Here is a 9911-nt window from a genome sequence, read left to right as displayed (position 1 = left end):
GGTCCGTCACCAGGAGGAAAATACTTGCGACGCGTATGCCTGAGTATATCCAATACTCTTCGGTTCGGGGAGATGCTCGATACATGTTCTTGTGGGCCGATGATGATTCGACGAGGAAAGCTGCTGACGACGTGCTCGGCAAGTCTCTCCGGAACGAATTTGTAAACCTCGTTCCCGCTTGCCACTCTCACTAATCAAGATTTCATTAATCAAGCTGAGAGACTTGTTTCTATTCAAGTGGAGCTCGCGATTGATGCTGCTGCCGCATGTAGGTCGGAAACAGGCTATCAATATTTAACTCGGGACGAGCATCGTCTCCGGGAGTAAGGTACACGTGGCCAGGATTCGCGATCTTATCGCGAGATGATCTTCTTGTTTCAGCGCTCCTCGAGACGCGATTGCCTACGACAGGAAAACAAATCGAGCTCCCACTAAATTTCCTTTCGTTTCTCTCCGCAGGTTATGCTGAGGAGTGGCTCGAGCAAGCGTACTACGGAGCGTTCCCCCTCGCCGTTCTGTCGTCCGCCAACAGTCACTGCAGAAGATTCTTCCGTCGATTCTGACACGGCCTTCTCCCGGCAAGCCGACGGCGGCTGCAGAAGCGGAAGCGCTCCTCTCTGCCGAAGGTCGTAGACGCGAAGTGGTGCGGCGTCCCGCGCACCACCTGCCCAGTCCCGGATTGGGATAAAACATAACGAGCAGTATACTTCCCCGTGCCACGCTCGCTCCCGGGAACTCTCCGAATGTGTTGCAAGTCGGGGGGCCAGACGAGGCCCCCGGGGGAAGGCGATCGTCGACATGCGGTTTGTCTCCCAACCCGAGCCCCAAGGGTCGGCGGCGCTCGATGATCGCTGAGCTGGTGAATCCGGGCGGCGGCGGAGGACTTCCAAAGTTCAAACAAGGTCCTCCTTCCCCCATAGAACAGAATCCTATCAGTCAGCAATTCGAGATCGGCCGCCTAGTCGGCTCTGCAGGCCCAGAGTTTGTATGGAAGATCTACGACGCCAAACGAAAATCCGACAACAAGGTGAGGCATTCATAGATTTCATACCAAGGGTGCGGTTTTCCGTCCGTAAGACGAATTATTCGCTTCTGGCTCATTTTTTTCCTCTCTCTGACCTGGTAGCTATTCCAGGAAAAATTCGTGTTCCATTCCCGTGTAGCGTGTCTACTCCCATTCGGGAGAATTTCGAAGTTTTCCCGGTCATCCCGAGAGACAAAATTCCCACCGTAGTGACATGGGGGGGGGGTCTGTCCCCCCACGGGGAACGGGGATGAATCGCATCGGCTTCTTGTCGCTCGAGCCGGATCTCGTGGAGGAACTTCGACGCTACCAGCCCGATACAAGCATCCATTGTGTCGCGCAAGTGTGAAACGTGAAACCTTCTCTATTATACGCGTCAATATGCGGGGCTATTCATGTCCCATGCGGTGCAGGTCAGACTCGTCCTCGGTCTTCGGGACCTGCCAGCCCCACCGATAATTAGGGATTGGCTTTCTCGGGAAAAAATCCGAGGAGGGCTCACGATATGTGCTCGATTCATCGCCGATAACACTCAATGGGTGTGCTCAGTGGCAGAGTATCGCGGATACGAGCTCCACACGAGTGCGAAGTAGCTCCGGAGCGACTCCGACCGGGCGGTGGCCGATCGGTCAGCCGAACGGTGGTCGGAGCTAATTAGGCCACAGCCGCGCGCTAGGATAGCCGCAGCTCCGCAATAAGATGTCGGGGTCGGGAAAATCTTCTCGTAACGCTATGTTAGGATCGCGATGACAACGTCCCGAGCATCGGCTCACTATCTCGGAGTACTAGGAACAAAAGGCGAGTAGTCGAGACACGGTGAGGATGAGCGCGTGGAAGCTTCTGTGAATGAACTGGTCTGGCCTGCCTGTCCGCCCGCTGGTCCCCCGACCCTGCGAATGTCGGAGCTAATATCAGCTGGCATGTCCAACTCGACTTGAATGTCATCCATCCGGGTGTAATAAGCTGAATTAGTCTCCTTGTGCCGACGGGTTCCATCACCGCCGATGAGCGGACGACGCTGCAACAACAACAACAAGCGACAAGTAGCAACAGACGGAAGCGAAGAGACCTTCCGTCTGGACAACTTGTTGAGGTCGGAGCTTGTTTGTGGACACACCATGTTGCTGGAGAAAGCCACGGACGGGACGGCTGGAGCCGTTCGACGGGGTTCTCGGTGGCAACAGCAACAGCGGCTCGGATGCAGGAATGGATGGTCGCTGGCTGCCTGGCGGCGGCGGCGGCGAGGGGATTGAGGGACTCTGGGTCCAACGCTAGAGCGCTAATACCCGTTGGAATGCAACATTATTGGACAACGACAGCGGAAGCCGGAGGTGCTGCTTGTGGATAGCGCTGCCAGCGGCCGCGGTCACACTTTAAGCTCCCCGTACGTTGGGCTTAATCTAATGCCATGGACTCGCAGGAAATCCTTCAGAGTACGGGGTCGGGCTGAAATCCTTGTGTGAGCCCCCATTTGAGAATTCTATGCGATGTAGGCAGACCTTCCCCTCGGAGCTCTGAAAATATGAATTTTAGTCTTATTCCTTTGAGTGGCGAATCAGTGAGATCTATGAGTTCTCTCGTATTTGAAGTGAGAGCTTGAGCTCGGTTCTGATTTTGATTTCACGATTCTTTCCGGAAAACTCCTGGGCTCCCGGGCTCGGGCTTTCGGCTCTGCCACTCAGATTCCTGTCTGGCTCATTCCTGGCGAATACCCAAGAACGTGGCGAAAGGGTGGATGTCCGCGGGAAACGGAACTCTTGAACGAGTTCCGACTGTTTTGTTTCGCGTCCTATTTTCGTGAGGGTCGTTGGTTCCCTGCTTTCAAAACTTTCGCGGAACTCGCTGCCGCCGTTGTAAGCTTGCTTTGTTCGTTATTATGTGATTCTATTTATTTACTTTACAAATGAAATTTCTCGCCGGACCCTGGATTTCGTGGGTTAAACGTCCTTCGATTACAAGGGCTTCTCGTGATCGGGCGGAAGGACGGTCTCCTTTTTTCCCTCTATCGTGAGAGCTCCGGAACTCAAGGACAACCTCGGGAGGATTTTGAGCCTTGCTCCACCGCGAGCGATTTCCTAGTAGAGTGTTGGATCCTTAGCTCGAAAATGAAGTTCTCCCTCATACCGTCTGGGAATTCGTGCTTCCTCTAAGTGAGGAAATTTTCGAAGTGGGGAAGCGAACTCTTCATGATGAGATCCGACACGACGTTGACATTTGAGCAGAGCAAGGACGGGAGGAGATCAGAGGGAGACAAGACGAAACTCGGAGTTTTTGCGTTGAGATAATTGATGCCGGGGATTAGCGTGTTCTATTTTCTACCTCCCCGACCTTACATCGGCGAGAATAAATCCGGTATGGGGTGAACTGGGGAAATCGCGCCACGGAATAGAGTCTGCACTGTCGAGAGCCGACGACGGCGCTTTATCGGGAGATTCTGACTCCGTGAAAAAATGAAAATAAAACATGTGTGCTCTGAGATGAGTTACGGGGGATTCGGACAGGTCTGAGAATGGCGTGAAAAAAACACCCTCGATCTCAAACGCGATGCGCATATATCGTTTCCTGGATATCCACGGCCGGATCCCGTGTTTCTCCTGTTTCTCCCGTTTCCCACAGCTCGCAAAAATCCACGTATTACTCCCACCGTGTCAGGGAAGCAGCATCATCACGCAATTAAGTGCGTGATGATGACCGAGTGAGTGCATCGCTTTCAGCTAGCGGTGCGATGCTCGAATCTCTTCCCATAACGGAAACGGCAGACGAGTTGTGCTGCATCAGCCTGATGAAATTCTCCACTGAACAACAGAGAGGGAGCGGATCCATGCGAGATGTGCTTAGTGCGACCGAAGAGTCGTTTTCCCTCCATAACTGACTGGGCGGGGAATCGTTTCGAAGCCGCAACTTGCCTCGGCTCTCACCCGCGATCACTCCGTGATAAGAAAGTCATCGCGTGACTTGCTCCCATACTCAAACTCGAGACCGGAATCAAGCTTCATTCCTCCATGTGTCGGAGAGACGGATGCTCTCGCATGTTCCGGAATCGCAGACAGGTGCGCGAGCAGAGAGGACTCTCCAAGGCTCGGTCTTGCTGAGATCATGTGAGGAAGGGGAACGTGGAGAATCGGAGAAAGGGGTAGTGAGTGAAGTCGGATTGAAAAGCTCTACATATGATTGAGCTCTTGAATCATCGCGACAAAGTCGGTTGGATACTCTCGAGTCTTTCAGAACCTACCTTGAGAGAATATCAGCGACTAGATCTTAAGAGCGCCAAGTACTCGTACTGGAACGCTCCTGAGCTGAAAAATCGCTAAATTCTCTTTTTTTCGCTTTTTCGCGGAGAGGGGCATTCATATGTTGCGACCCTCGATTCCACAGCGAGAGCAGAAATTTGATCCTCCCAACATTATTTCATGCAAGCAAACTGGGCATTGCTCTGCTCATTGGAACGCTGGCAAGGCGAACGATAACCTCATGAGGAGGATTGCTGATGCGTCCGAAAATTATCAGAGAGTCTCCTAGCTGGAGTTTTTCGGAGGAATTCCGTGTCAAGAAGCTTTTGTAAGGATCACTCATTTCTTTGTCGCACCCTTTCCGGTCTGCTGCTCGTCCCTGTGATTTCGCTTCTGGTCCTTGTGAGAGGGCGCAAACGGAAGGGGATTCGCCAAAAAAGGGAAGGGGGGACGCGCAAGGAGTGAAACGTGGAGAAGGCGATTGAGGCTTCACCGAAGTGTGGTGGAGGTCCTGTTTGCACCTGCACAGGAACTCGATCGGCATGGGAGTCACGACTCAGCAGGACAACGCAGATTCTGTTGGCTCTCCCGCTTCATCACAGCTTTCGGGGCAGCGAGGCTACGGGCACGATTTCTTCCAGCGAGGGCGTCGTGTTTTCTCCCATCGCAGCAGCCTTGCATCTCGCGGTGCTCCTGGACGAAAGCGGAAATTGAGGGTTAATTGGAAGCCTTTCCTGTCGGTCTTCCCTCAACTAGCTCGAGCCCTTCTGGCCGAACTTCCCTACCGTCACTGTTGTGCTGTTTCCAGATTCACGGGAGCCTCAGACTCCCCGCAGAGTTTCCCCCGACGCCTCCAGTCGTGTTGTTCAGTCAGGACCTCTCGTTGAACGTCATGATTCTCCTTCCCGTTTCCTGGCATTCGACTCCTGATTCAACCTCACCGACAGCAGCAAAGGGCTCCGCGTGGGATTCGACGAAGACGGGGATTCTAGTTTCGGGCTTTTTATCGTTTCATGGCCCCGTACGAGAGTGAGTGCGTAGATCGTGGGTGGGCGGCCGGACGGCCGGCCAATGAACAGGGGGTTTTCGGATGAAGTGAGCAGGTGTTACAACTCAAGAATATTGCGAGCGGAGTGAGGAGAGAGAGAAAGTTTGCTGTATCCTGCCTGATCTAAGGTGCGAGACGAACAAAGAGCTCCTTCACAATGGCTGCGACTGTTGCTGCCCTTACTGCAGGAAAACGATAAAGCTGGGGAGTACATGGGCTCCAAGCTGCTCAAAGGAGAGAGGACTACACCTGGCGCTTGATAGCGGCGCCGAGGTCACCTCTGGCGACAACACTTGTCCGACAAAAAACTGTCGTATGCTCTCCTCGATGCTGCGACGGAACTCCACTCGGATAGGCACTTTCGGATGAGTTTGTCGACGAACGAGTAGACTGGAATAGAATGGCGGGAGATCGGGATTTTCGATTTTCTCCTTCCTGTGAAAACCGACGATACGATGGAGCTGAAGCTCCGTCCCCCGTGAAATCGAGTTGCTAGTTTCTTGAGGATTAATTTATGGAATTCTCTCGATCCACAATTAGGAGTTCCCTTTCGAGCATCCGTGTCAGGAAAACTCGTCTGCCCCGGGAACAACGCTCGAGAACGAACGACCGCTGGGACTGGGTCGACGAGGGTCAAGAGAGGAGGCGGGACGAGAACTTCCAAAGAGTTAGCATGGAGTGGCTCAGACCAAACTTGAGTGACTCTTGTTCCCGTCGATGTAATTGGCTCCACAAAGCGGTCAGATGTTAGTTTTAATGACGACAGCTAGCCACCCACGTATCCTCCCTCCCGTCTTCTCCTTCGTCCTCTTGCCCGCTGCGACTTTGTTGTTCGAGGAGGCTCTCAATATTCCGTTCAGGCTGCTTTCCCGCAGAGCTGTTCCTTTGACGATCCTCCCGAGGGTGTCCCGTGATTCAACGAGAGATCATGCTTTGAGGGGTATGTCGAGGCGGACATCTGGGACCGGTCGGGGTATCGACAATCACTGCGATAGCCGGATGGACTCGTTGCGTCTACCATGGATGTGCACGGAAAGCCGTAGAGAAAAGTGACGGGAAAACTCGGTCCTCGAGCTCGGGCTGGAAAAACAGCGTAGGAAAGGGTGACGATTTAGCGTGAAATTGCGAATGAGACCCAGGAGCCGCGAACGCTCCGTTCGTCGCCGAGTCTTAACGGGTGAGCAGAAACAGCCGCTTGGCCGGAGCGTGCCGACTGAACGAGGGCCGCCGCGAGGTTTACCCACCGCGTCCGCCGACATATGCAGACCCGCTCGCTGCGCAACCTCCTTTGGCTAACGATGCAACGTTGTTCGAGGGCCCCGGTTACTCGCGCACAGTCTATATACAAAGAACCGCGAGTCGCGCGGTGACTTTCCAATATTCGAATTGATCGTTCTGCACGGGAATCCTCGCCGACCACGAGCTCAGTGTGGGAGGTTTTCCGCACAGAGTCAGAACCGAAAGTCGACAGGGTGAATCCGACAGGAGAGGTCATAAGAATTCGGAAACATCCCGGCGGAAAACAGAGCTGAACGCCTGCAGAGGTTTGCGTAGATCCGAATGTTCGTTGAATCGTCGATTGAACGTTCCGAATCCTGAATTAGGTAGGCAGTCGCGATTTTCCTTGATGAAGACCGCCCGAATGTTACAATCGGCGAAACTTATTGAACCGAAAATCTACTCGGAAGATGAATCGTCGATCGAATAACCCCGTTTCCGTGGTGGCTTGAGCACGACGGATGTTCGAGACTTGAATTTTACTCGTAGCGAAATTGAGGGATCGCTTAGGGAATTGAGGGTTTGCGTGACCTTGAATGGGACTTCCTGCAGACATTCAAATCCGACTGAAAGGAGGAGGATTTTCGATTCGACGGGAGCTTCCACGTGTGAAGCGGCTCCATGTCTCGACTTCCTCTCGTCGGGCAGGGATCAGCTAGGATATTTATAGGAGGCTTCTGAATACCCGCTTTAAATTTGAAACTTCATGAAAATTGCACGAATATTCTCCGAGGACGCTTAAACATCTCCGACATACGGCAGAGAACTCTTGAAGGCGACTCTGCATAAGCCTGCGAGCTCAAGTTCGGGCAGCACGGCTCGTTCCTCAGAAGAGTCTGTCGATATCGAATTGAAGCGGCCGAGGTTTCTTAGTTATCGGTGAAAGCCGAGTCTCCGTATTTATTTCTGAGCTCGGGAATTCTGTGAGGGCGGGCCCCTGAGAGAATTGAGTTCCCTTTCCGTGGAGCGTTTAATTCATCCGTTTGCGGAATCTCGTCACGAATAACAAGCCGGCGAATACATTGTTAGCTCGCTCGTTCTATATTCGGTCTTCTAGTGGGAGTCGTTGAGAAGTGCTTCCCATCATCGAAGAGCTCAGGAAGGGCAAGAACAATTCATTCGGGATGAGAGACTCTCGCGGACAGGATCAAAAGTTTTGCGTTCACTCACCGTGAAAACCTCTCCCGACTGGCCGGGAATAGAGTCGCGAGGGATATTAACACGGGAACGTATCCGAGACGAATTCTGTGTGCCCAGAATCGCACCGGAAGGAAGCAGAAATAATAGTGAAGCACTAAGAGAAAGAACTTAACATTCCACGTAGCGGTTCCAAGGCTTATTTTTAGAGGGGTTCATATCTCTTTCCACGTCCCGGGTTTGCTTCCACTGCGCTGCGTAGGCATACCTTGCAGACACCGGTTATCGAGCGAGCTCTTCCTGAGAACCTCTGAGCAAGTGTTCTCTGAGAATCTCCGAGCGAAGAGACGTGGCTGACTCGATTTTATTCCTCTGCTTTTGACCCTCTTCTCCTTTTATGGTTTGCAGTCGACAGGATCTGTACATTTTGAAAATTCTCGGCGAAACCGCTCCGCTCGAGACCTCCGCTCCTTCATCCGCCCCCTGGCCATGTGACGACCATTGTCCCGGTGTTTCTCCGTGCCTGGAGCAGGAAATAAAAAGCGGGGAAGGTCGTGCTCTGTCTCTTATCGTGTTGCAGTCAGCTCTCTCCGGAGTGCTAGATACTGTGACACGCTCAGAGGCACGCACATCTGCAGGCTCCTCCGGGATCGAGAGCTTTGGAATGGTGATAATTTTTAGGAGCTGACACGAAAACTTATCGAAACACGTCGAGCGTCGAGCTGGGTACACCTTGATCTCCAGCCGGAAATCGAAGCGAGGAACAGGCGCGCGTGACGGTCGGAGAAGGTGGGGGGTCGCAGGTGAAGTACTAACGAGGTCAGCCGGAGCCGAGTGAATACCAAGTCCGCTCGAAGGCGTAAACCGAGCGAGCCGGTTTGGTGAGTGAGCGGAAACGGAGGTACACTTCGGCAGCCGATGCAAGACAAGGCGAGGCAAGACAAACCGGCTACGTCAAGGCAAGGTTTCACTGTCCCTTAATATACGTTAGTCCCTTCCGTGCCATTGGTCTGCTTCCCTCGAGGACGCCACTAAGCAGATAATGGCGTGGAGAGCAACAGAAGAGACAACGTTGTTATCGGAGGGACCACCTGCAAAGAGGCTTTGCCGTCGCCGCCGCCGACTCCGTTGCTCCTGCTGCTCTTGCATCTAAGACCTCCAAATCCAGCCCACAGTGCGGGCCCCGCACACAGGCACAAAAACTCTATGCCTCCATGAATCCCGACGCCTCCAAGGAACAATTGACAGTCTGGCTGCTGCGACGTTGTAAAAGCCCTGCCGGTTGATATGACAGTTACAGCGGCCGCAATAGGTTCACATGTTCGCGATATGGAGTGCGGGGAGCGTCATCGGGAAGAATGGCTCACGTTCAACACGGAGATCTTCATTCATCGCAGTCGCTGGAAGAAGAATCTACGAGGGACGGAGGGAGGCTGAGAACAGGTTGAGGTTTCTAGAACGTTCTAGGGTAGGTAAGCGATAGGAATGCCTTTCATGCTCCCCACGGCTGCTGTGGTATTCTCGAGACTCCTCTCGCTCGGACTCCAAAAGGTCAGATGGTCTTTTGTATGACCATGGAGAGAAAAACGCTCGGAGCCCGAAAGGGGTCAGCCCGGGAAGGTTTGCCGTGCCCCGGCCGGACGGCAAATCTCAAGCTTCAACTCCCAAAAGACACAACCCTCGGTGTGTCGCGAGTCAAGTCCACTCACTGTCCCGGCTGCTGCGAGTGTACAAATGACAAAGACCAGCTGCGGCCCGTACCTTGTTTTTAGGGCTTGAGTTAAGCGAACGTGTCTTCCTGAAGTGAATAGCCGAGAGGATCCTCCTCTCTCGACGTTCCGGTAGTAAGGAACAGGCTCAAGGCGGCGCTAAAGTCCTCGCGAGACTTCATCTCGGCCCGCCACCACCGGAAGGAATAACTTCGCGTGGTAGGAAGCTCACTGTAGTAGGGAGGAGAAGATGATTCCATCGATAGCCCTCCGCTTCCCCGCAATAACGGAATCTTTGGAAAGAAATTGCGCGAATTGCCGCTCCACGATCCCAGTCCGGTTTGGGCTCTGGGCTCGTCTGGGTTTATCTAGAGCTAAAGCTACGGCTGGAGTTCATTCTGCTGACGAATTCGTGCTATTCTGGGTCTCGGGTTCCACGCTCCGCACTCCGTGTTGCACAACAGCGGCTCGGGGAATAACAAGAT

At 53.4% G+C, this 9911-nt stretch overlaps 1 protein-coding gene across 1 annotated transcript in view; it reads left to right on the top strand.

Annotated features, from left to right (window-relative positions):
- Positions 1 to 826: 826 nt before the first annotated feature.
- Positions 827 to 9911, top strand: part of bma (SCY1-like protein bma) — a 31506-nt gene continuing 22421 nt past the window's right edge. The window contains exon 1 of the mRNA XM_029111125.1: positions 827 to 1027. Within this exon, the coding sequence (XP_028966958.1) occupies positions 845 to 1027 (183 nt within the window). The 5' untranslated portion in view covers positions 827 to 844. The remainder of the gene's footprint in view (positions 1028 to 9911) is intronic.

This window comes from Galendromus occidentalis, unplaced genomic scaffold, assembly GCF_000255335.2.
Source record: "Galendromus occidentalis unplaced genomic scaffold, Mocc_1.1 scf7180000075558, whole genome shotgun sequence".
NCBI classification, from domain to species: domain Eukaryota; kingdom Metazoa; phylum Arthropoda; class Arachnida; order Mesostigmata; family Phytoseiidae; genus Galendromus; species Galendromus occidentalis.
Note: the sequence above shows the minus strand (reverse complement) of the source record. Positions and strands in the feature narration are given on the sequence as shown.